This window comes from Piliocolobus tephrosceles, chromosome 1 (assembly GCF_002776525.5).
Source record: "Piliocolobus tephrosceles isolate RC106 chromosome 1, ASM277652v3, whole genome shotgun sequence".
Lineage (NCBI taxonomy): Eukaryota > Metazoa > Chordata > Mammalia > Primates > Cercopithecidae > Piliocolobus > Piliocolobus tephrosceles.
This window is the reverse complement of record NC_045434.1, coordinates 37,445,417-37,472,560: the sequence shown is the minus strand read 5'-3', so window position 1 is coordinate 37,472,560 and position 27,144 is coordinate 37,445,417. Positions and strand designations below refer to the sequence as shown.

The 27,144-nt window shown below is 37.9% G+C and overlaps 1 protein-coding gene and 1 pseudogene across 2 annotated transcripts in view; one reads left to right on the top strand and one right to left on the bottom strand.

The window, feature by feature from the left end:
• Positions 1-1,079: 1,079 nt before the first annotated feature.
• Positions 1,080-27,144, bottom strand: part of XPR1 (xenotropic and polytropic retrovirus receptor 1) — a 260,416-nt gene continuing 234,351 nt past the window's right edge. The window contains exons 12-15 of the mRNA XM_023203523.2: positions 17,344-17,510; positions 13,645-13,784; positions 11,092-11,313; positions 1,080-7,347 (exon numbers count right to left, since the gene is read on the bottom strand). Coding sequence (XP_023059291.1) covers positions 7,287-7,347; positions 11,092-11,313; positions 13,645-13,784; positions 17,344-17,510 — 590 coding nt within the window. The 3' untranslated portion in view covers positions 1,080-7,286. The remainder of the gene's footprint in view (positions 7,348-11,091; positions 11,314-13,644; positions 13,785-17,343; positions 17,511-27,144) is intronic.
• On the top strand, positions 19,579-20,679 carry LOC111536972 (annotated as a pseudogene). The gene has a single exon (XR_002729873.3). The product of XR_002729873.3 is annotated as a WD repeat-containing protein 55 pseudogene (transcript).

The following is a 27,144-nucleotide window of genomic DNA, read 5'->3' as shown; positions in this document are numbered from 1 at the left end:
TCTAAGGGAAAAGGTGGGACACTAGAAAAAGAAGTGAATCAAAAAGTATAAGCCAGGCATGGTGGTGCATGCCTGTACTCCCAGCTGTTTGGGACCACCTGTGCCCAGGAATTTGAGGCCAGCCTGGGCAACATAGAAAAATACCCCATCTCTTAAGAAATAAGGTATAAAATTGGTCATTATTCCCATAACCTTAAAAAATATCTAATAAAAATTATCCATATAAAGATGCAGGTCACTAAAACTTCAAGGATTCTTCTGGATGTGTCTAGGATGGATACAAGACAGAGCAGCCTCCTAGCACCATCTGGGATTGTGGACTGCTGCTCTAGCGAGGTCTTTGTCTCTTCATCAACAAACTGAGATGACTCATTAATCTAAATATTTCTGAGATGCTACATATTTGGAAAAATATAAAATACTATAGGCATACAAATGTTGAGCATGTATTACCAAATTGTAAAAGTGGTGTTGAGTATCTAGTGATTCTTATATATTCATATCCTGACTTTGGCCTGGGAACTCCATATTATCATATTCTGATTTAGCCTACACAGAAATATAGTAATAACAGAGTTTATGGCACTGAAGTAAGATGAAAAGGCTTTGATGCTTTAGTCGATAAATTATTTTTCTCTTTGCATTGTGGGCATATTCATCTTAGGGTCAGTTAATTTTGTAATCTTTCCTAGACATATATAAGGAATAATAATTAGTCCAGGAATTCTGCAGAAAAGTGCTATGTTCCCTCACAGGGCATGGGTATGCAGTGATAGCAGTGTCCACCTCTCCAAAATGTAACTGGACACATCATTTCACCTCATAGTTGTAATATTTGAGATTCTTTGTGTGAGTAGAAGAAAGATTTGTTGCAACAATCCCATTGCTTTAGAGTCACACCTCACATATTACCTTAGTAACTTGGTAGGATAGTTTAAAATTTTCACCACTGTAGTCTGTTTGCCCTAACCCCATATGAAAATTAGTCCTAAGGGGAACTATGTTCAGGAATTCAAGAAACCCAGAGAGAAAAACACAGTCACACAAACCATTCACCAGTGACAAAGGAGTCAGCAAACTGTTGGAAAACAGAGAGAACTTGTAATAATGAAAAAAGGACAGAGTAACCAATCACTTATTTTCTTTTAAAAACACATAACCACATTAACTTTTTGCTTTATACAACCATCTAGAAACTATAAAACAGTACCACATTGTGCATTTAACCTACTTATCAAGAAGGGAACTTCATAAGTCGTAAGAATTCTACCCATATAGGAAGGAAAAAGGAGACAGCTAATAGCATAGTCACAGATACAACATGAGTCCAAGCAAGCATCAATTCTCCGACGTCACCTTTTCCATTTACCAGAGTGGAGACTGAGAAAGAGAGTAAGGGAGAAAAAAGAGGGAAAGAAGCACCCACAGAAGACTAATCACAATCCATAGTTACTTTTGACAACTATAGCTCAGGGTTTCATAGAATAGTATCATTTGACCAACACAGTGTGGTGGAGGGAGGGGGTGAAGGAAACACAAATAGAAGGAGAGAGTTTGAACAGAAAAATACAATCTTCACCCTATTCCCCTCCTAAATACTCTTCATTGATACAAGCTTCTGTGCTAATCCAGAAAATGGCAAGAAATTAATCTTCACAACATGATAAAGAGTTCTGTTCTTTTTGTAATTGAAATGTGAGTGGCTCACAATTTTACAATTCAAAATAACAACGTCATGAACAATTCCCCTTTAGGGATTTTTCACAATCTTTCCCCCTATTCCCACCATGCTGGTGTTGCTATAGGGCAATCAGGGAAGTGCAGGTAGGGACTTCAGAGATAATGATCAAGGGATAGTGAGATGGAAGCCTGGCTCTTTCTTAGACGTCCACATCTTTCTAGAAGTACTGCAGTCTTTCCCTCTGACTTGTGGTGGCACAGAGGAAAGGGCATAGGAAGAACTAAGGTAATATGGTGGAAGTACAGTCAGGTAACTGGTTTGAAGGTATACAATATGAGACTGTGTACTTAGTAGATATACTGAATCCAAGGCAAACAATAGGTTATTTGATTGTCCTCCTTAGGTTGATGGCACCATACAAAAAACTGAAGGTGGCTTTGATTTGATGATAAAATAAACCAAAGGTTTGCTACAAGGAATCATACTTCAGTTGCAAATTAGTATAATGATTCTCCTCATTTTAAGGAAAACTCTCATCTTGTTCTCACTTCATCTTCCACCACAAATAAGCAAATATATTCTGGAAGGCTGTTTTCTAGGGGCAACTCAATTATCAGAGTTTTGATAATTCATACAAGAAAGGCATCATGAGGCATGCCAATCAACAGGCTCCTCTCCGTTCTCAGGCAAACTTCCTGTATGGACTAACTTAGGCTCTTCCAAACATAATGAGATGTTTTTACTTTTTCTTATTTGGTGAGTATGCTGGTTAAATCATTGGTTTGTAACACAACAAGTGCAAATTTCTCATGCTATCATATAATCAACTCTGTCCCACATTAACATGTGCTCTAACACTGTATAGACTTAAAATACAATGCAGAAAGTTGAGAGTTTGTAGGATTTACTATTGACTGATTTCTGAAATGCAGAAATGTATGCGTGTTTGCATTTAGAAAACCTTTAACACTCCTTGTCTTAGCTCATGATCACAAGCAAGAAAAATTTAGATCACTCAGAAAAAGAATATGAACAAAGCTGATAAACTGAATTTATTCTTCTTTACCTAACTTTTGCAAAAGTTCTACCAAACCTTCAATTGTCCTCATCTGGTCATTAGAGATCTTATCTGTAATGACACTGAATTCCTATTATATTTGAGAAAAGTGTGGTGATTTTATAGTTGACAGAGCTACAAATTCAACTTTTTTTTTCTCTCAGAAGCTATCTCAATTTTAAAAACTCAAATGTTGTACACTAAGAGGTACTTGTTTTTTGAGAGGAAAATTTCATGTAAACCATTAAAAGAAAACAATAACCTGAAATCTGCTTACCAGATAAAGTACAACTGTTCCAGAGTATCCCATGTTTTAAAATAATGCCACAGATAGGGTTATTTTCTTAATTATTTTCCTTAGAATAAGAAATTTTTGTAGTCACTGCTTAGAAAATTGCATTTGGGAATAAAGGACTATTTCCTGAATAATGCAAAGTAATGGGGAAAAGATGATAGGAAAATAAAGGCAGGTCTTTCCCAGCAATTTAATAACCACTGAGCGGAGAGATGGAGGCATCATCTTCGAGTCATCAGGCTCATGTAATTTCCTAACTGCCTTGCTGAGGCTTACTGCCAACGTCCAACATCTTGCTCTTCTCTGCTATCTCCAAAGTTATTTTACTTATCATCAACAAATGTCTGTTAATCTGATACCTGTATGACTCAGTACTACTTTACTTTTTTCTGTTCTTTCCTTGCCCTGGTTCACCTATCCAGAAATGGATGAACTGCTTTCTCTAGTTACTGTGAATATACTTTGGTCAAAGCATGGTAGAAAGATAATACATATCAACACGTTACTTCTGGTAAAAAGCTCAGTTAAAGTCATAGAACTCTCATGTTTAGAATATCAGGAAGTCAGGGATCCTAGCGGCTGGGGCCCATTTTCCTTCTCTAAACGGTTTTTATAAGTTACTACTGAGGTGAATGGTGTTCTCCCACACCATTGCTTCTGACTGAAGTTAAGCAGCTTGCCTAAGGAGCCCAATGGTAGAGTGCTGAAAAAAAAGTTGCACCTGTGTTTTTGACTACTTTCCAGTCTTAAAAATGACCATCATAACCTAATTAGTGATTTAATCTTTGATTTCATTTGTTTCTCAGTATGCTGTGAAATCAACGATTATGCCACTGTAATGGTACAGGCAGCCTTAAATATAGGCACTCATTTGTGCATAGACAGTAAACCACTTTTGTCTTTTAATTTCTCTACAAACATCAATGCTTTCTACACTATCATAAAATGAAAAACGAGCTTTATTCATTTACTTAGACTTCCTTTTCATTCCTTTGAAGAGTATTTTAATTGATATTAAAAACTGAGTGATTCTCCAAAATAAAACTAGAATTTCTAAACCTAAAATCAAATGAAATTTTAACTTTGGTTAGGTTGCTGCTCCTTTAAAATGAGTATGTGACTTTTTTTTTTTTTTTTAAGATGGAGTCTTGCTCTGTTGCCCAGGCTGGAGTGCAGTGGCACCATCTCGTCTCACTGCGACCTCTGCTTCCTGGGTTCAAGCAATTCTCCTGCCTCAGCCTCCCGAGTAGCTGGGATTACAGGCATGCGCCACCACGCCCAGCTAATTTTTGTATTTTTAGTAGAGATGGGGTTTCACCCTGTTGGTCAGGCTGGTCTCAAACTCCTAAGCTCGTGACCTGCCCACCTTGGCCTCCCAAAGTGCTGGGATTACAGATGTGAGCCACTGTGCCCAGCCGATGTTCATTTTTAAGAGTTCTATTGAGAATTTCAGTGTATGGGAGCCTCCAACCAAATTGCAGGGTGGACACAACATTCACAACTGCTAGGGCATATAAAATTTAGGAGAGGAAAGTGCACATTGCCTTTTTTGAAAGAAAAAAATTAAATGTATGCTTTGTCTCCCAAAGTCTCTTGATGAGGAAAAGCCCTCTTTTCTCTTCACAGCTTTAAGAGGAACTAAAGCTGTGTACTTAAATACTATTTAAACTTCTGTCACATAGCAAGCTGAAAGTTACATAAGCCTTATTTTTGAATAGACTATGCTAATCCGACAAACACTTCAGAAAAGGATTACATCTATCATTGCATCATATGTGAAAGAATAAGACCGATTAGGGCCTAGAATCATAACAGTTGAAGAAAGACTAAACAGGCCACAGGATACATTAGTGTAAAAACACTGGGGAATTCAAACAGCAGAAGTCAACTGTAAGATTTTATGTGTGCCATCATAGAGATTCACTAATAAAGAATAAAGTTAACAATTCAAATGGCTCTGGATACACATTAGTACCACCAATTTTATTTATATAAGAAATGCCTGGTCCACTGGACTTTTCAATTTAACTCAGTAATAATTACTGCTATTTCTTGACAGACCAGTGATATTTCCCCCATAGTTTTAAAGTACAAAAAACAGAATACTCAGGGGAAAAAAAATCTCAAGTATAAATAATGCAACCTTTAATCTACCAAGGGTCACTAAATTGTTAACACTGATTATTATAAATGATTCAATTTATTTAAACTAAAAAGCATTAATTAAACATTTACTCTTCCATTTTGGGCCAAGGGACATGCTTGACAAAACACAAAAAAGCAATAGAAGCACAAAGTTGTATGATTTTTTCCAGAAAACAAAACAAAACAAAAAAACCTCGATTCAAAAAGGGAACAAATTTTGGAAGCTAGTCAGAATAAAGATGGAAGAAACTACTTTAAAAAGAAACTATTTGTCAGTTAATTGATAAAAATTTTCTAGTAACAGTAACTTTAATCTTACCGGAGTTACAACAGGGATGGGTAAAGACTTTAATACATGGTGGAAGTGCTGATGATAGAAGGAGTGTATTAAAGGGCAGTAACTGAATGTTTTGATTAAGCAAATGGTAATAATAGCTGCCCTTCCACTTATTTGTTCCTTTGTTTCAATTAAGCTGAAAATTATAGGACTAAATTTACTTTCATGAATCTGCTGGTATTGACTTGGAATTTTCATCTCAGTCTGGGGCTCATTAAAACACATTTTACCATGTCCTGGAATTTATATTAATTTTGTTAGATAATGAAATGCTAAATTTAATGCCAACCATATTCAATAACGTAATATCTCTTACGGCTTTCAGGCTTATTTGGATGACTAAGGAACAAAGGGAAGAAATGAGACAAAGAAGTGACAATGGGCACTGTGGACAGATCATAACAGTCTGCTATTTCTAAGCAGTGTACTTCTCATGTATGACCAAGTTTAGATCCCTAAAATTTTAAAACAGGTTTTCTATCATGGGATGGCATGAAATCCAATGTTCATCCTTTAAAACTGCTGGGAGAAATGGCTGCCAAGGTCTTTTGTATCAACATAATGTGAATGAGGAAGGATAATTTGTTCCATGTGCTCAAAAATATAGTTTCCCTATGACAGACTTTTAATTTGATCAAATTCTGGCTAAAGTGGTTGAGCCCAGAAGAAAAACTATCTAGTGAGGGCACACAGAGCCTCTGAAATACCTCTGTCTTCTGATTCAGAGCTAGCAAAGGTCATGCTACAGTGACCATACATGCGGATGCATAATAAGGCATAGCTTCAGCTGTTAAGGTTGAAATATGGGCCAGTGTATTCCACATCTGTTCCTTAAAAAGTTAAAAAAATTATCAGAACCTCTTCCATGAAATTCAGCTGGTGGTGTGAAGTGTGGGATTCCTTGTTATGAGAGATATGCTCAGGACTCTAAAGCAGCAGCAACTTAAGAAGTTAGCAATGAAACTTTGGTTTAAAATGAAAACAAAGGAAAGAAAAGGTCAAACTAGTACAAGTTGTCTCCTGAAAGAGGTATGTGGGACTGACCCTCATAAATGTCATCCAACATAAGTTTCCCCTGCCTTCTTTTACTGTTATCACCTTCATTGCACAGGAGTTATATCATTCTTTATGGTTAAGTTTCATAAATAATGAGAAAACTATGTGTAACAAATACATCATATTTCCCACCCACCCAGCAACCCTTCCCAAAATAAGAAAAGTTACACCAAATTAAAAAGTAGCTTCATGAATGAAGGTACTGCTTTAAGTTGCACTTTTCCTGCAAGTGCGGCCAGTGCCTTTGCGCTGGGTATGAAGGAAAGAAAAAATTCTCCACATAAACTGACAAAAAATTTAAAAACCAATGTCCGGTTTCAACCAGTCAAAACCGGGTCGAGCGGAAGCCGAGATATCTCAGTACCATCCCATCAGAGGGTCCCTGCAATGCCTGTTCTTCATCCTGATAGGTATCTATGTCCTTGTGATTGTAAACAATCCATAAGATACTATTTTTTGTTCCTTAAAACATCCTCTGATTGGCAAATGAAGTAAATATTTGTTTTAAAAATAGAAAATTAAAATTAAACCAGAAGAAAAGAAAAGAAACACAGTGAGCTTGTTTGGAGTCCATAGGATCCGATCCGGAAGAGCTCGGAAAATGTGTTATGTGTTTTCTCCTGTTTTCGGCTGGAAAGGTACTAGAGGTTGCGTTGGTCGAGGAAAGGATTGTAGAGTAGGAAAACCAAAGACGTGAATCTAGACTTCAGAAAATTCAAGTGTTAGCTTCATCATCTGTGTCTTCTATCAATACCTTAGTGTCACGAGCCTTGGATCTAGTGGTAACAAGGGGGACAAAAAGCACTTAGTCCATTACTCAAATATAAACACTTGTACTGTATTAGACACATTTCCAGTCTTACCACCATTAAACATACATCCCAAACAGGGACTATCTGCTGTACCAGATGGATTATTCTAGAGTTTCCAATTCAATTTCAGATATTATTGGAAATACACTAAGAAACTAGATCACAACCAGAGGAAGGTAACAAGAATAATGGCAGGATATGTGCAATGCAGAGGGTAGTGATCTGGGTTTGAGTACTGACATTGATTTTTTTTTTTTTTTTTTTTTTTTTTTGAGACAGAGTCTTGCTCTGTCAGCCAGGCTGGAGTGCAGTGGTGCGATCTCGGCTCACTGCAACCTCCGTCTCCCAGGCTCAAGCAATTCTCCTGCCTCAGCCTCCTGAGTAGCTGGGATTACAGGCATGTGCCACCACGCCCGGCTAATTTTTGTATTTTTAGTAGAGACGGGCTTTCACCATGTTGGCCAGGCTGGTCTCGAACTCCTGACCTCAGGTAATCTGTCCGCCTTGGCCTCCCAAAGTGTTAGGATTATAGGCATGAGCCAGTGAACCTGGCCACCTGACTTTGACTTTATGACACATCTATTTAACCCTTTGAGTGCCCGTTTCCATCTCTGTAAGGCAGGAATAATAATACCAATTTCACTTAATACCACTTTCACCTCATGGAGACAGTGTGCATATCAAGTGAGAACGTGGATGAAAAAAGCATTAAACAAACTTAAGAAACTGGCTGGTTCCTATAATCCCAGATCCTTGGGAGGCTGACATAAGAGGATGGCCTGAGCCCGGGAGTTTGAGACCAGTCTGGGCATCACAGTGAGACTCTGTCTCTTAAAAAAAAAAAAAAAAAAAAAAGCCAGGTATGATAGTGCACACCTGTAGCCCTAGCTACTCAGGAAGCTGAGGCAGGAGGATCACTTCAGCCCAGGAGCTCAAGGCTGCAGTAAGCTATGATCACACTACTGCGCTCCAGCCTAGGTGACAGACTGAGACCACATCTCAAAACAAAAACAAAAACAAAAACAAAACCCTATAAAACACATGTAAGGAATTGTGATAAGGATGATGAGGATGACAGATAAATAACACCACTTGAGGCATACATGAGAAACCAAAAGAGTTAGCCAGCAGAAGAGAAGACCTAAGGAGAGGCATAAACAGTTATTTCTCTTCAAAGAGTGGACAACATACAATGCAGAAGAGGGAGGAGACTCATTATTAGTTATGTGAGAGAGCCCAACTAGAATCAAATGGTTGAAGTTACAGTGAAATTACAGTGAAGCATATTTCAGCCCAACATAAACCATCTACCACTATAAATACCAACAATAAAATCAAGTGGCTGAGTGTGGTGGCTCATGCCTGTAATCCTAGCACTTTGGGAGGCCAAGGAGGGAAGATTTCTTGAGGTTAGGAGTTTGAGACTAGCCTGGGCAACATAGTAAGACCCTGTCTCGACAAAAAATAAAAAATTAGCTGGGTAGAGTGCTGCAGGCTTGTAGGCTCAGCTCCTTGGGAGGCTGAGGTGGAAGGAGTGCTTGAACCCAGGAGGTTGAGGCTGCAGTGAGTCATGATCGTGCTGCTGTACTGATCCAACCTGGGCAATAGAGTGAGATATTGTTTCAAACAAACAAACAAACAAACAAAAAAACCATACACGTTAAGGATATGCTAAAGGTTGCATGAGTGATAAAGTCAGTACTGAAACTCAGATCTTATTTTGGATTCCCTGCTCTCTCCACTGCACACCAACCACTCCATTCCTAATGTCTTACTCTCAGTGCAATCTGCTTTCCCAGTGTTTCTCCATTAAACACCTGAAATGGAACAGAATAGTCTATTGCCAAAGAGCCCCTTGTTTCTGAGGCAGAAATAGTCTATGTTTAGATTGCCCTCTGCTGGTAACTAACAAGGATAATTAGACTTCAAAATCAGGAGCTCAATGAGGTCACCAACCACACTCAGCATTTTCTTCCAGTCCTTTGTGGCACTTATCTCACTGACCCACTCAGTGCTCCCCTGCCCCAGCTTCTTCAAACTCTGCTTCCTTGGAATCACAGTACCAACCATGCTTTGTTTTGATGCCCTTCCTACTACCTCCCTGACTACTCCTGCCTCTTTTGTTTATTTTCTTTTTTTCTCTTATCTGTGTTTGTTCCCCGGCTAATGTGGTTGAGCCAGGGAATAAGACTCAGTTCCCTGCTCTCTGCTTTTCTCTGCCTTCTTCAGAGAACTTCCAAATCTCTATTTAAAGTTCAGCAGGTTCTACTCTACTCTTCTATATCCAGTGAGTTACTGATACTACCTTCTGTTTCTTACTTCCTTCGAAATCTCTCCTTACGTTCCTTTTGGTCCAACTCTAAGCATCCTAATCTGAATCTTCACTGCCCCATACATTAAAGTACTGCATAGCTTTTCATCTGGCTTTCTGGCCTTGAGTTTTCCCTTGCCTAATCTATCTTACACAGTGCTATTAAAACTTCCTAGGATGCTACTTTCACAATGTCATTCTTCTGCAAAAAAATTCTCTGTGATTTGTGGCCAGGCGCAGTGGCTCACACCTATAATCCCAGCACTTTGGGAGGCCAAGGCGGACGGATCACGAGGTCAGGAGATCGAGACCATCCTGGCTAACATGGTGAAACCCAGTCTCTGCTAAAAGTACAAATTAGCCGGGCGTGGTAGTGGGCACCTGTAGTCCCAGCTACTTGGGAGGCTGAGGCAGGAGAATGGTGTGAACCCGGGAGGTGGAGCTTGCAGTGAGTGGAGATCGCATCAATGCACTCCATCCTGGGTGACAGAACAAGATTCCATTTCAAAAAAAAAAAAAAAATTCTCTGTGACTCATTCCTGCCTACAAGATCAAGTTTGCATTTTCAGCCTTTTACAATCATACTTCATCTATTCAGAAAAATTATTCTTACTATAATTCTAGTCACATGGTTGTTCTTTCTGCACTTCATTTCTACCTTTATGTTCTTTACTGTGTCTCTAGTCTATTCATTCCCTTATCCTTTAGAAAACTGTTCATCCTCAACCTAAGTCTCCTTCATTCCAATCTACTGTGCTATCTATTGTCTCTAAATTTTGAATGCAGTCACCATATACTGTACATTTATGGTAACTTTTAGCAACATATGTAGTCAATGACTGATAAAAATATTGCTGTAGGTATTTAATAAGAAGATACAAATAATAATAGTTTATATTTAGTAGGCTCTTTCTGTGAGGGAACTGGTCCAAGTTCTATGCAATAATCAATATAATCCACTTAACTGCCCTATGAGGAAGAACCATATTAATTCCAGTTTACAGATGAGGGGCAGAAAACAGAAATTAAGTAATTTGGTCAAGGCATAGATGGCAGGATTCCTAAAGTTTATAACATAAAAATCATTTGTATACAAAACATACAGAAGAGTCAAGTATTAATAAATCACTCTCCAACAACCTTTTCCTCCAGACAGTAGATCTTTAATGCCAAATTACTAGGCTATGCATTGATGACATTTACTCTATATGCTCATTTAGACAGTCTATAGGTTGTATCATATGGAATTGCTGCTTGTTACTGTTTTTTTTGTAGGTGAAAAATGGCTGAGTATTGGCAATTTCATTTGGTTCAACCTGATAGCTTCATAGCTTACATGTTACTCAATGCTAAAACCCAAAGGAAATATGCCTCACAGAAGTAGAAGCCATACATACTGAGAAGCGAGGCGAGGCCGGCGCAGGGATATGCTCTGGTTGTACTTCCATGACCGATTCTTCTGGCGGTTTCGTACCCCATCATCCTGGTCCATCATCTGTTCTAGGAGAGTCTGATCATCTGCGTTCAGGGGGGCCACAGAGATGTCCCGCACAGCACGGAATTCACCACAGTTATTCAGATGTTCATTCTCCAGGCGGAAGAAGTTCCACACAAATCGCCTTAGCAAAATGGGGTAGATCAAAGTACTTATGAAATTGTAAGATACTTCTGCTATTTGTAAACCTCCCAGGGTATCAAGTTTCCACTCACGGAAACAAAAACACAGAATTAAGGGCCTGAATATTAAAATAGGGAAAGATGGTGTTGCGGGGAGGTTGGGGGTGGGGGGCGGGTAAGGGAAACAAGACTAGACTACGAAAAAGGAAGGGACTCATGGAATGCAGTTTTAGAGTGCTCATTCTTTCAACTTATTTGACAAATAGTTACTGAATGTCTACCATAAGGCAGTAAAGGCACAGAATGACACAAAGCCTTTTTGTCCTTATGGGGTGTAATTTCTAGTGGTGGAGACAGACAATGAGCAAGTAAACAATCAATAGGCTAATGATAAGTACTGTGAAGAAAATAAAGCAGGACAAGGGAATAGAGTATGCCGTCATTAAGACTGGTTAGGGAAAGCTTCTTTGAAGACATGGCAGCTATTGAAAACTTGAATGATACAAAGAAGCAAGTCATGTAAAAATCCTGGAGGAAAGCCTCCCAGGCAGCGGAAAATGGCAAGTATAAAAAGGCAAGTTGGAGACAGCAAGGTCAGTGGGGCTAAGAATAAGTGAGGTTAAAATAGCAGGAGATAATGATGGAGGGGCGGAAGAGGGCCCATCCAGAGAAGGCCTTATAAACCATAGTTTAAATTTTAGGTCTAATGGAGAACAGTGAGAGAGCAACAGGAGAATAAAGTGATTTGTTTGAAAAAGGTCCTGCTGAATGGTGAAGAGATCAAAGGGAGACAAGAACAGCTGAAGAAAGACCAATTAGAAGGGCTGTTGCAGCAGTCCAGAAAAGAGATGATGGTGACTTAAAGGTGGTAATAACAGAAGTGATGAGAAGCAGACAGACAAAGGATTTATTTATAAAGATGGAGCTGACAGAACTTACTGACATGGGATGTGGGTGGTCTTAGGGTTTTCGGTCTAAGTGAAAGGTAACACATTTACTAAGATCAGAGATGCTAGGTTAGAGTTACTCATCAGATACGGGAGAATTCAGTGGAGAGGTGGACAAGAGTATGCAGTTCAAAGGAAAGTTTATGGCTACAGATAGCATAAAGACAGCACTTCAAATAATAGGTTTAGGAATAATACAACTAGAGGAGAGAAGAGCGCAGAAGATTAAATCCTGGAACACTCTAACACTTAAAAGTTTGGGAGGAGGAGGAAGAACCAGTAAAGGAGTGCACAAGGAATAGCTAGTGCGACAGAAAACTGTAGTTTCTGAGAAGTCAAGAGAAGAAAGTGCTTTGCTGGGAAGTAAAGTAAGATAAGTACAGAGAACTGACCAGGGGATTTAGCAAAATGGGGAGTATGGATCTAATAGCATAGGCTCTGGGTGACTGTCTAGATTCAAATCATGGCTTTACCATTTGCTAGCTGTAATGACCTTGGATTAGTTACTTAACCTATGCTTTGGTGTCATCAGTAAAAGACATAATAACAGTACCTACTTCCTAAGATTGCTGTGAGGATTTAATAAAGGTAAAAGGCTTAGAATGCTGTCAGCTACATAGTAGGCACTACAATATTATTATTATAGATTATTAACAAAAGTGGTTTAGTTTGAGTATTGGGAATACATATTTGAATGAAAAAGAGAATGGGAGAGAAGTGAGAATGGAGACAGCAAGTGCAGACGTCTCTTGAAGAGTTCTGCTATAAAGGACAGCAGAAAGATTGGCAACAGTTGGAGGGAGAAAGCTGATCTAAAGATGGGTTTTTTGGTTTGTTTTAAATGGGATAGAACATTTGATTGAATTAGTAAGCAAATGATTTTTAAAAAAGAAATACAATAGTCATGAGGTATTTTTCTTTTTTTGCTAGAATTTCTTTTAAAAAATTGATGAAGTAGCACCCATGAAAGAGAAAGAAGTGGGTAGGGAGGTAGCAGCAGCGATGGGGAGTTCAGGCGCCAGGCCGAGGCATTCAGGAAGGGAAGGAAGGGAAGGAGTACTGGTTTATCTTTCGGTTTCCAGCTTCTATCTTATTTTAACAGGCAGTATTTGTCCATCCTGACTCAGAGGAATGTTATACACCTGTCTGAAAATATCTTTATATCATCTTATTTGGGAGGCTGAGGTGGGCGGATCAACTGAGGTCAAGAGTTTGAGATCAGCCTGGCCAACATGGTTTTCCAATTCTAAGGCTGATGAGAAATTTGAGAAAAGTTGGAAAATTTAAGATTTTCAAGTACAAGTTATAATAAATTCTAATTTGTAAGTATTGGGTGTCTTTTAGGTTAAAAAGAATCTTTAATAAACTTTTCAGTAGTTTGCTTACCGGAAAACCTCAAGGGGGGCAAAGACAGTAGCAATTATGTCCCCAGAATGAGGCAACAAAGTTGTAGAGGTAATCGAGATTTGGATAGTCCAAGCAAAGCGCAGAATCACATCCTCTATTATGGCACAGTAGTAGTAGGCCTGAGAAATAAACAAATTGAGTATGTTTCCCATCACATTTCTCATAAACAGGCATACCAATGAGCACGTGTCCTACCAACAGGACTCACACATGTCCTACGAATAAGCACAGGTTTAAGAGGAAAGTTGCATTTTATTTTGCAGGAAAGTACACATTATATTTTAGAATTATTTCTACCAATTTAGTTTTTTCTTAAATGGTATAATATGCAATATGAATTATTACTGAATTTGAGTAATCATTAACAATATATTTCACTGCCATACTGTATACCAGGCTTTCTTCTAGGGCCCAGAAATATAAGCTGGTTAAGATCTTTGATCAATTGAGATTGTATTCTAACAGGTACAGTAGACTTAATAGCTAATATCAGAAAAGATTAGCCGATTTATTCACTGTGTTATTTGTACTTTTATTTTCCATTTGCCTTACCCTGTATTTGAAGAAAGTTTTGTCTTGCTTTTTGATGTGAATGAAATTAAGCTTGGATTTCACAACCATGGTCAAATTTAAGAAATGTTCTATTTTTACACGGGGAAGACGGTGCTCAAGTAATACTTGCAGGTACTAGCACCCAGGATTTAGGAGACCAGTCCAGTTTTAGCTATACAAAAGTCTTAAGTACACAAATTGCCAATAGACCAGAACTATATAATTCATAGATTTGCTCATTATTAATCTCAAGGAAATTAGCTCTTTAAATATATGTATTTAAAGAATGTGAAATTTTGGGGAAGGGAAACTACTATGTATTAAGCCATAATATTTATTTTACTTAAAAAATTTAAAGAGATTATGAGGATTTTAACACATTCACATGGCTCGCTATTCCCTCTCCCATCCTCGCAATATAGTGATAATGCAATTTTTGGGTAAGTCCACATTCACTTTATTATTAGGCTTAATTGAAGAACTGCAATTTCATGTGCCTTTCAGAGTCAGTCTTAAGCTATTCACCACTGACCAATGTGGGAGCTGATGTCACCAAAAATGTGGAAGTCTTTTGGGAGGAATACACTTATCTTGAGGTCAAGAGACACAGAAAAGTTAAGTTTGAATATAAAGATAACAAAAATTGTTCCTGGACCTGGGGTATGGTGCTTAATATTATGCATTCATAAGAACTGATTTTAAGGTTCATATACCTGTGTCCTAAATTTTTAATGAAGCTCCACTGGATTCCACACTTTTCAAGCTAGATTAATTTCATTTCAAGTATTTGCCTTTTGTTTTAGTTTTTTTAGTTTTTTTAAGACAGGGTCTTGCTCCATCACCCAGGCTGGAGTACAGTGGCATGAACATAGCTCACTGCAGTCTTGAACTCCTGGGCTCAAGTGATCCTCCTGCCTCAGCATCCCGAGTAGCTGGGGCTACAGGCGTGTGCCACCACATCCAGTTATTTTTATTTTATTTTTTAGTAGAGTCAGGGTCTCACACTATGATGCCTAGGCTGGTCGGGAACTCAAGCAGTTCTCCTATCCTGGCTTCCCAAAGTGCTGGGATTATAGGTATGAGCCACCATGTCTGGCCAGTATTTTTTAAAATTAAAGGAATGTGGTGATCCAGCAGAATAACTTTCTTATAAGTTTGTAAATTATAATGTAGGAAAGTATTTTGTTTTTTAGAGTCATGAAAATATGTAACAACAAAGAAACTGAGTGAAAAATTCTATTCACTAATTTTATTACCTAGAAATCACTATGTTAGAACTATTTAAAAGGGAGAATGGATTAACATTTATATAAACATATAAACAATTTATCTAAGCAATTATCATAATAAGAAACAAATGTTTTGGGAGGCCGAGGCGGGAGGATCACGAGGTCAGGGGATCGAGACCATCCTGGCTAACATGGTGAAACCCCGTCTCTACTAAAAATACAAAAAATTAGCCGGGCGTGGTGGCGGGCGCCTGTAGTCCCAGCAACTCGGGAGACTGAGGCAGGAGAATGGCGTGAACCTGGGAGGCAGAGCTGGCAGTGAGCTGAGATTGCACCACTGCACTCTAGCCTGGGCGACAGAGTGAGACTCTGACTCAAAACAAAAAACAAAAAACAAATGTTTTATAGCTCTCAGAGAGCAAGAACAATATAAACAGAAATAAAACACACTTATTTGGTGAGCACAAAAGGGCCATCTTTAACTGAGTTCATATCTACTCTCTGATTATTAATTTTCTTTTCAAATTAGATTTATAAAAATATGTCTAATATCTTGGTCATATATTCTAATTTTTCACATCTGGGGTATTGCTATAGTTTAGGTAAAAAAGATCACTGTCAACAATTTCCCCTTTTCCCCTTTATATGTTCATCTGAAGTTACTCTACGTATCATTCTTTGAATTCACTATTCCTCACACCTGAAAATGCCTTCCCTACTTACTAATTGAATATTACGTATCCATACACTTTTCCAAATACAATTTTAAGGTACTGGTGACATGCTGATAAGAGTATAAAATGTTAGTGACCTAATCTACACTTCCCTCTCCATCACAGAATTTTAAACTGGGAAAAGATCAAGAGATAATCTAGTTTAACATACTTACCCTTATAAACAAGAATCCACTATAGTCTGGTTGCAAAAATCATACAGCTAGTTAGTGAAACAGCTGGGATTAGAATTCGCATTCACTTTCAGGATTACCAGTTCACTGTTTAATTTCTTTAAAGGTCTAATCATGATATTTATCCTTTACTAAAATATCTGAGTAAATATATTATTGATTTTTTAATCCAGCCCCTCTTGTCTTTTTATTAATACATAGATAAAATCCTAAGATAATTCCTAAAGAATTATCTACTATTTTCTGATTGAAATGGCACTTGATTTTAACAAATATTAGATGAAACAAATGAAAGGAGAAGTCTTCTTGATGCAATCAAGCAGAGTCAGGCACTCCTTCTCCTTTGTCTTTTCATAATATTTTTCATTTAGTCAAGTATTTATTCATTCATTCCAGAAACATTAAGTCTACTATATACCAGGAACTATGCTGGGAAGAATATGAACACGTAAACACATTATTATAACACAGTGTGATAACTGCTATAATGGTAGTTTATATAGGGTAAAAAAAGATTAAGACGAATAGCTGACTATGCTAGGAAAGATAAAGAAAGGCTTCTTGGAGAAAGTAACACTGAAACTGACTTTTAAAAAGGAGGAACAGGTGTTTACAAAGCAGACAAGAGAGACAGAGTGTTTCAGACTGAGGGCATTCCATGTTCAAAAACAAATCATAAACTACAGTAAGTTATTTATTATTCTATTCCAGTCTTTATCACATTGTATTGCAATTTGTTTACTTATCTGAACATAGTTTATGGCTTTCCTTGAGAACAAGAATTTAACTTTGTTTTTATTTCCAGTACCTAGCATATAGTAAACATCTAATATATTTTTGTTGGCTGAATGAATTAGTATTTTTGTTAATTCTTTTTCTAATTATATTACAGTAATATAATTAGAGGTTGGGTGTGTAGTGCAACAGGATTAGCTAGTGGTATACCTAAGTTTGTTTGTTCTTTTAAACAAACACACTCTTTATACATACTTTCTGGGGATATACAATCTCTTCCCGGAGGAAAGTGTTCTCTCCAGCATTCTTATCAAAGAGACCCCAGTCCATCTTGAGATCCCAGATGAGGGTATAGCAGGAACTGATGATATAAAAGACAATCCACAGGTAAAAGAACACCATGGTGTCCGAGTGACCTCGTTCTGAAGAAAGAAAAGGGAAAGAGAAATGAGAAAATTTACATTTAAGTAAAATTTTTCATTAAATAACACTAATTAAAACAGATTATTAAAATAGCTCCATAAGAAAGCAAAGCTTTAAACAAATCGTAGGAAGAGCATTGTCTAACAAAGGTTAAACAATAAATATGATTTCCCTGAGGTCCAAAGCAATCATCAAACATTTGCTGAATATATAACACTTGCACAAATGCATAAAAGTTTTGGAGGCTTTATGCTGAATACGTAAAAATCTGTCTAACTGCAATGAAGGTGTCGAATGTTACAGAAGATGCAATTTTAACTTTTGCCATCAGGTGGCAGCCTAGTGTAAAATATGAAAAAGATTCCCGAACCACTAACTAACAAGGAGTGTGCTGCATTTGCTTCAAGAAATTCTTGGATTATTTTTACTTTAGAACACTTCCTTCATACACTTAGATGTTGTCCATACTTATCGTGATGGCAACCAGATAATTCTAAGTCTAGATAAAATGCCTGAAAACAGATTGATGATTTTACCCTTAATGATATGCATGAAAGCAAATTTCTCTCAAGTCACAAAGCAAAGTATGGTATTTTAGCCTTTCTTAGAGGGTGTTTATTGATACAAAGGCCTAATTTGCTGGGAACATTATAAAGTAACTTTTGGCTTTGTGCTGAAAATACTATAAGGCACACTAAATGAGAATAATGATTCACAAATGTAGTTATACAATTTAATCATTTCTGCTTCATACACTATCTTATACTATTTAATCATTTCTGCTTCATACACTATCTAATGAAATTCTTCTTTGGTCAGCTCTAGAGTCATTGTGGAATGTCTCTAGGTGTGCGATAGGTATATAACTACTAATATGGTTCTGCATCACGAGGAAAAAAGGCATACAAATCTAATTCAAAAAAGTTTAAATTTTGGTCAGTTTCTCAAAGATATAGAAAGCAAAGGATATACCATGCATCCTTCATAATTTTTTTGTTAAAATAAGCAAGTGTTTATTAACCACTTTTAGGTTATATTAATATATTAAGTACAGTATGATTTAAAGGCATCCCTTAGAAGTTTATAATCTAGAGAGTGAATCAGACATTCGTTATTGATAAATTTGAGCTCAAAATGAAATATAAACAAAGGGCTATGAGAGCACCAAGGCGAATGGGAATGTTTCCAACAGTAGCAAGTAAGAGAAAGCAGCATTTGAGTTATTTCTAGAAGGATAAATAAATAGTATTGCAAAACTCAGGCAGATAAGGTGAGGTCATTCAAGGCTGAAGGAAGATACTGAGAAGGTAGATAATGAGAAGGCAGGGGTGGGGGGGAGGAAGAACAAGTGTGTCTGAGAAGTTACAAGTTATCTACATCTAGTGTAGGTGACATACAGAGGATGTGAGAGAAATGGTATGATTTAAAATGAGGCTGAAAAAGACTCATCTGGGTCTGACTGTGGAATGCCTTCGTGGGCTTTAGGATCAGATCTGTATTTTAGAAAAACAACTGGTTGGCAAATTACTTGCAACCAATTGGTTAAAAAAAATAGATGCCTTGGAGCTTTGGTGTTGTGTGAACATCAGTTCTCATCAGCTCATGAGAGCTAACTGTTAAATTTTCAGAAACTCTGGAAGCTGGTTGTGAAACTCAGTCATTATTAAAAATTAACTTATATAACTTTATAAATAGTTATATTAAAACAAAGGTAACACTCAAAATTCATTACTTTTTAATTATTTTATTAATTTTTGCTTTTATTCTCGAGTTTGTATATATTTATTGTACTTGTATGATGGAAATACTGTATAATACTGTGCTACTGTACATCTTTTCCTCACTCCACATTCAATGTTATCATCTTAGTAGCTTGAAATTGGCTATGGTGGAAATATTTACACTGTGGAAATCAGCAAACACTATGAATCAATGCGCCTTATCCCCACTCCCACCCAAGAGCTGGTTTGTTGAACATACACTAGCACATCACTGTTTAGCTGCTTCTCTTAGAAAGGCAGTGGTAGGGAAAGAAATTGGTATTTTAAAAAATGGTCCACATGGCAGTCCTCAGCATGGACCGCACTTGTGAGGAGAGGCCCGCTGAGGATGGGAACGACGAGGACGACCCAGACTCCATAGAAGCCCCGACCCGGATCCGGGACACTCCGGAAGACATCGTGCTGGAAGCTCCGGCCACTGGGCTGGCGTTCCATCTGGCCCGTGACCTACTGGCTGCAGGGGACGTGGACGGGGACATGTTCCTCTTTTCCTACTCTTGCCAAGAGGGAGAAACCAAGGAGCTCTGGTCATTGGGTCACCATCTCAAGGCCTGCCGAGCTGTGGCCTTCTCTGAAGATGGGCAGAAGCTTGTTACTATCTCCAAGGACAAAGCCATCCATGTTCTAGATGTGGAGCAGGGCCAACTAGAAAGACGTGTTTCCAAGGCTCACGGTGCCCCCATCAACAGTCTTCTGCTGGTGGATGAGAATGTTCTGGCCACTGGGGATGACACGGGTGGTATCCATCTCTGGGACCAGCGGAAGGAGGGCCCCTTAATGGATATGAGGCAACATGAAGAGTACATCACAGACATGGCTCTGGATCCAGCCAAGAAGCTGCTGCTAACAGCCAGTGGGGATGGCTGCCTTGGCGTCTTCAACGTTAAGAGGCGTCGGTTTGAGCTGCTCTCAGAGCCTCAGTCTGGGGATCTGACCTCTGTCACCCTCATGAAATATGGGAAGAAGGTGGCCTGTGGGTCCAGTGAAGGTACCATCTACCTCTTCAACTGGAATGGCTTTGGGGCCACAAGTGACCGCTTTGCCGGCTCCACCAATGGAGTCATCAGGGCTGTGAACATCCTACCGAACCGAGTGGTGGGCAGTGTGGGCCAGCACCCTGGGGAGCCTGTGGAGGAGCTGGCCCTTTCCCACTGTGGCCGCTTCCTGGCCAGTAGTGGTCATGACCAGCGCCTCAAGTTTTGGGACATGGCCCAGCTGCGAGCTGTGGTGGTGGATGACTACCGTTGGCGCAAAAAAAAAGGGAGGACCACTGCGGGCTCTGAGCAGCAAGACTTGGAGCACTGATGACTTCTTCGCAGGACTGAGGGAAGACGGAGAAGACTCCATGGCTCAGGAAGAAGAGGAGACTGGGGATGACAGTGACTGAGGGAATGAATTGAATCTCAAGACAGGTCCTCACCAGGCAAGAATCTTGCTTATTGAACTGCATCCCCAGAGAAGATATTAATTATTTTTTTAAAAGACAGGGTTTTGCTGTCATCCAGGCTGGAGTGCACTGGCTTGATCATGGCTCACTGCAGCCTCAATGTGCCCAGGCTCAGGGTATCCTTCCACCTCAGCCTCTGGAATAGCTGGGACTACAGGTGTGCACTACCACACCAGGCTAATTTAAAAATTTTTTTGGTAGAAACAGGGGTCTGTATTGCCCAGGCTGGTCTACAATTCCTGGACTCAAATGATCCACCTGCCTCTGCTTCCCAAAGTGCTGGGATTACAGGCACGAGCCACCACACCTGGCCAAAAAACATTTTTTTGAGATAGGATCTCAGTCTGTCACCCAGGCTGGAGTGCAGTGGGTTGATCATGGCTCACTGCATCCTTGACCTCCCGGGCTCAAGTGATCCACCTCAGCCTGCCTGGTAGCTGAGACTTGGCATGTGCCACCATGCTCAACTAATTTTTGTGATTTTATTTTTTTGGTAGAGAACAAGAGTTTCACTATGTTGACCAAGCTAGTCTTGAACTCCTGGACTCAAGTGATCCTCCTGCCCTGGCCTCCCAAAATGCTGGGATTGATATGAATTTTTCAGTTCAATCCCAGCTGCCTGGCTGGATATGATTTTTTTTTTTTGAGACAGGATTTCGTTCCTGTTGCCCAGGCTCGAGTGCAATAGCATGATCTCGGCTCACTGCAACCTTCGCCTCCTGGGTTTCAAGTGATTCTCCTGCCTCAGCCTCCCAAGTAGCTGGGATTACAGGTGTCCATCACCACGCCAGGCTAATTTTTGTATTTTTAGTAGAGACAGGGTTTCTCCATGCTGGCCAGGCTGGTCTCGAACCCCTGACCTCAGGTGATCCACCCATCTCAGCCTCCCAAAGTGCTGGGACTACAGGCAAAAGCCAACACGCCCGGCCTGGATATATATTTATAATACCCTACAGTGCAGCACAAGATGCATTCAAAGCGCTGATATGAGGAAGTACTTGCCCCGTAGCAGCTATTCACTCTACCAGTATAAGACAAACTCTAAGCTAGGGCAAGATAGCACAGACACAAGTATATACTAACCAGGGGTTTAATATAAATACAACCAGCATAGAAAGACCCAAAACTACACAGAAACCAAAACCAGAATGCCATGTGGTGGAGCCAAAGGGCAGAATTTCTGACCCCTTTGGCTCAGCTGCCCCTCCCCGCAAATAAAAACCAACAAAGAAGACAAAAAAAAAAAAAAAAAAAAAAAAAAAGGCTACATGTGATTCTCATGAATAGCCCAGCTTTGATATAATCACATTTTCACATTTAAACTATTACCACAAAAATTTTTCTTCATCAAAAGCAAATTGAACTGAATATTTATACTACAACATTATGTCATAAATTATCAACTTAAAATACCTAAAAAATTATTTACTTATTATCTAGGTACATTTCGTGTGTTCTGACATGTATTTATTTCATTCTATGTGCAGATATAGGGTCTAGCTGAGAAGTGTCATTCAATAATTCACATCATGGCTGCATTAAAAAAGATACTACAATTCATCTACTAAGGTTCGCAAAGAATAAGGCAAATTTGACAACTTAGTAAAATTCACTCTTCTCATATTTTCAAAACAAGATCAACACTGAGAGATAAAAAGACAAGGAACTTAACTGTTATTTATATTTACAACACTTAAAAAAAACTGAATGTGAGGTATGTGCCAGGTATTTTACAAGTATTGTCTCACTTAATTTTCCTAATAATAAGCTATCATTTTGTCTTCTAGTAAAAGGACATGAGAATAGAGTAATAGATACATTCAATAGGAGATAACAAAATGAGTATTTCTCAAGTGAATATAGGTGATACTGAGTCTTATTAGAGAAAGCTGATTATCTTTCTTTCTTTACTAATTACTGAAGAAATAATCAAGTGTAAATTATTACATAAAAGGAGATTGTGGAGAGGAGTAAAAATGTTACATGAAAAAAGGAATTAATAATGAGACTAAAAACAATGTGCTAATTTTCTGGTATTTCTCTTAGATTTTAAGTATAAGTCTTATCCTTAGAGTGTAATTCTTACAGTGGTACAATGGATCTGGTGTTTCTCTTTTTTGTAAGCTCATATTATTTCTTTTTTTTTCTTTTTAGTCACATCCTGCTCATTTTGACAAACGCAGAGTCATGCACCCAACACTGCATCAAGATACCGACCATCTCCATAACTCCAAAGAATTCCCACCACCCCATTGTAGCCTCATGGACAACCACCAGTTTGTGTTCTCTTCTGGTAGTTTTGCCTTTTTGAGAGGGTCACATAAAATGGAACCACTTAGTATGTAGCATTTCGAGTCTGGTTGTTTTCACTTAACATAATATATTAAAGATTCGTCCATGTTGTTGCATGTATCAGTGGCTTATTTCTTTTTCTTGCTAAATAGTATTACTTTGTAAGGATGTATACAAATTGTTTATACATTTACTTGCTGATGTACAGACTGTTTTCAGTTTTTGACAATTCCAAAAAAGTCACTTTATAAATATTCATACACAAGACTTCATGTAATATGTTTTCATTTCCCTTGGGTAGGAGTGAGACTGTAGGGTTGTATGGTAAGTGGATGTTTAACTTTATGAAAATCTTTCAAACTGTTTTAAAGAGTCATTGTACCATTTTGCATTTTCACCAGCAATGTAAGAGAAATTTAGTTTCTCTCCTTCTTCAACAGAATTTGATAATGTCATTAAAAAAAATTAGCCATTCTAATAGGCATATTGTAGTATCTAGTTGTGATATTAATCTTTACTCCTCTGATGACTAGGCATCTTTTTATGTGTATCTTTTTTGGTGATGGATTTGGCAAAATATTTGGCCAAAAATTCTGAGGGTGAATTTCTTGTCTTACTACTATTGCATTGTGTAAAATTTTAAAATCTATTCTGTATTCCAGATAGGTTTCCTGCAAATATTTTCTGTTAATGTGTGGCTTGTCTTTTCGTTTTCCAAACATTTTTGAATGTGTTTATTCACAAGTTTAAAATTTTGATTAAGACAATTTTGATTAAAAATCATTTAAAAGCATCTTTCTTTTCTGAATCACGCTTTGATTTTTTTATATTAGAAGTCCATATCATTTCTATGCAATTTCTATGAAACATACATGAGGACTTACTGACTTCTAAATAAATATTCTTACAGAATATTTCAGAGTAAGTAATGTTTTATCTGATGAACTTCTTCAAACAATGCTTGGTCTACAAATGGTCTACATACACTTGGTCTACACTTGGTCTACAAATGCTACATTTTGGTCTCATTTTAATTACTACCATTATTTGATCTTTCCCATCTCTCAAGTGAAGAATGCCTCTCTCCCTGAAATCATCTGCCTTCATTGGTATTCAGGAGATGTCCTGGAAAGATATTATCACTTTAGGCAAGCAATTACATCTTATTCTCTCTTGGGTAACCCTGGCAGCATACTTTAGTGATGTTCAGAATCACAGAAAATCAAGTCATTGCTATTCTACTCTAAGCTTCTATCCACTACACACCTGCCACATTCGAAGTATAATTCATATTTGACATATTTACGGCAATGGTATCCATGACTTTAAAACAAATAAAAAATAAATTTCTTACAGTTTTGTACCCATAGTCATTGTGTGAATGATTAAAAAAGAAAAAAGGAAAAGGATTAAAGTACTAAAGAGACAATGTGGGAATGATTTTTTTAAAAAGAGAGAAGGAAAAGTACTAAAAAGAGAAATCAGAAAAATTACATATGGAAATCAACTTGAATTATGTTGCAGGGTGGATATTTTAAAAATGAAAAACATGGCACCATGTGCAGAGAGAAATGGAATCATTTTCTTTTCACCTAAAACCTTTCTCTTCTGGTAATAATTTACTAGTTTGAAATAAAATAAGAAAACACAACAGACTGGACATAGCTTTCAAAGCCCAAATCTATAAAGGTAAACTGAATTATGACTGAGCTTAGGATCTAGCAAATCCTGGATCTATTTCTATTACCGAAAAAAAGAAAAATCAAACCTTTGAATTGTGAGATTAATATTGTTCTCCAAAAAATGAACAAATATAGATATTCCCCTGATCTTTAGCGTGTTTTAGTTACATGTGAGATCACATATATCTCTCAGGTGATTATCATCTTTATCCTCAGGGCAGACAAGACAGACATTATTATTCCCATTTTACAGTTAAGGGAACTGAAGTTGAGGGAGATAGTTAATAAATGGAAAGATAACTAGATTCAAAGTTAGAAGACCTGAGTTTGAATATAGACTGCCTCCTCCAAGCTTTGTGGTTATAGAAAATTCACATTCTTAAAATGATTGAGACGAAAAAGGAACTCGTAAGTCCTCGGGCTAAATGGGGGAACCAGAAAGAACAATCCTCATCCAAGGAACATTTTCTACTAGACAGCATTGCTTCTCTAAGTCCATCTCAACTTTAAAATGAAAAAAGCAGTTTCATAAAACCATGAAGTAACATTACAAAATTTCTAACATAGTGTGGAAAAACAGAATTTAAAAGTTATTATACATATTATTGCTTATTTCATACTGTATATAAAATTATGTTTATGAAAAAAAAAACCAGAAGTGATTATTTCAGATGAGGGAAGTAAGATTAAGGAAGAAAGTGGGCTGAGGAAAATAATTGTTCTTAGGGTAGTGATACAAATGATTTAAATAAGACTTTAACTTTGCTATATTATTTGTTTGTCTGTTTGTGTTTTTTTTGAGATGGAGTTTCGCTCTTGTTGCCCAGGCTGGAGTGCAATGGTGCAGTCTAGGCTCACTGCAACCTCTGCCTCCTGGGTTCAAGCGATTCTCCTGCCTCAGCCTCCTGAGTAGCTGGGATTACAGGCATGCACCACCACGCCCGGCTAATTTTGTATTTTTAGTAGAGACAGGGTTTCTCCATGTTAGTCAGGCTGGTCTCAAACTCCCACCCTCAGGTGACCCACCTGCCTTGGCCTCCCAAAGTGCTGGAACTACAGGTATGAGCCACTGCGCCTAGACACTATATTGTTTTTATAATAAAAATAGTACGTAGGAATTCCTTTACTAATTCAAGAATGTTTACTGAGTATATACTATAACCTGCATTATTTATTGTATAATTACGATACTAAAGAGTAACTCCAAAAAAATATCTGCTCGCTTGTATATTCAGCAAACAAATACTGAATGTCTATTGGGTAACCTAACTAGGTATATTCTAGGGAATGAGAATGTACTGAAGAACTACTAAGGGCTAAGTCTCAAAGAGGAGAGAGAATGTAGTCAGAAATACAATGTGTAGGTACAATTGTGGAACTGTGCATAGAAAAGGAATCAATAAGCCCAGAGGGGAAACAGCCAGGAAAATCTTCCTGAAAGAGGTACTACTTGAGCTGAATCATGAAAGGACTTGAGTTAAACAGGTTTATGGGGCAGAGAGAACCATTTCAAGTAGAATAGAAACCATTCATTCAATAAAGAGCACCGGCATATGCCAGATATTATTCTAGGTACCAGGTACACAACAGTAAATCTTATTTACTAATGGTCAGACAAATTTCCTGCCTCAGTAAAGCCTCCTGTTTTGTAGGGGTAGACAATGATCAGATACACAAGTAAACAAGACGATTTCACACAGTGAAAAATACCATGAAGAAAACAGAACAGGATGATATGACAAAATTCCTTTAGACAGTATTCAGGCACAAACAGCGTTCAGGCAGAGGTTTCTTAAGTTGGGACTTGGGTACTGAGAAGGAACCAGACACACGAAAAGCTGGACAAAGAGTATACATAATACTAAAATTTCTAGTAACCATATTCAAAAAGGTGGAAACAGGTAAAATTAATAATATATTTTATGTAATCTATACCTAAAATGTTATCACTTTTGTATTTAATATATAGTCAAAATAAAATTGATTATCTGCCATAGTTTTTTGTTTGAAACCAAGTCTTCAAGATCCACTTTGTATGTAATACTTACAGCACATTTCGACTTAGATTAGGCACATTTCAAATCCTCGACAGATAGATGCAGCTGGTAGTTATATTATGCAGCAGTGCAGTTCTAGGTATCTTAAGTGAGATGAGTTTGAGGTGTAAAGATTGAAAGCAGTGTATTTAATAATGCTGTGGCGACAACCCAGTGAGAAACAAGGAAGACTATAATTGAGTATAAGTTTAAGGAACAGAGAGGTAAGGCAAAAATTAAGAAATATTTAGGAACTAACACTGGCAGGACTTGGTAAATTTTGAAGGTGAGATAAAGGATATAGTAGAAAATAATAACTCCTAGTTTTTAACCTGGGTGAGTGGGATGGTGCCATATACTAGGTTAGAGAACATGGGGCTTGAAGCATGCTTAGG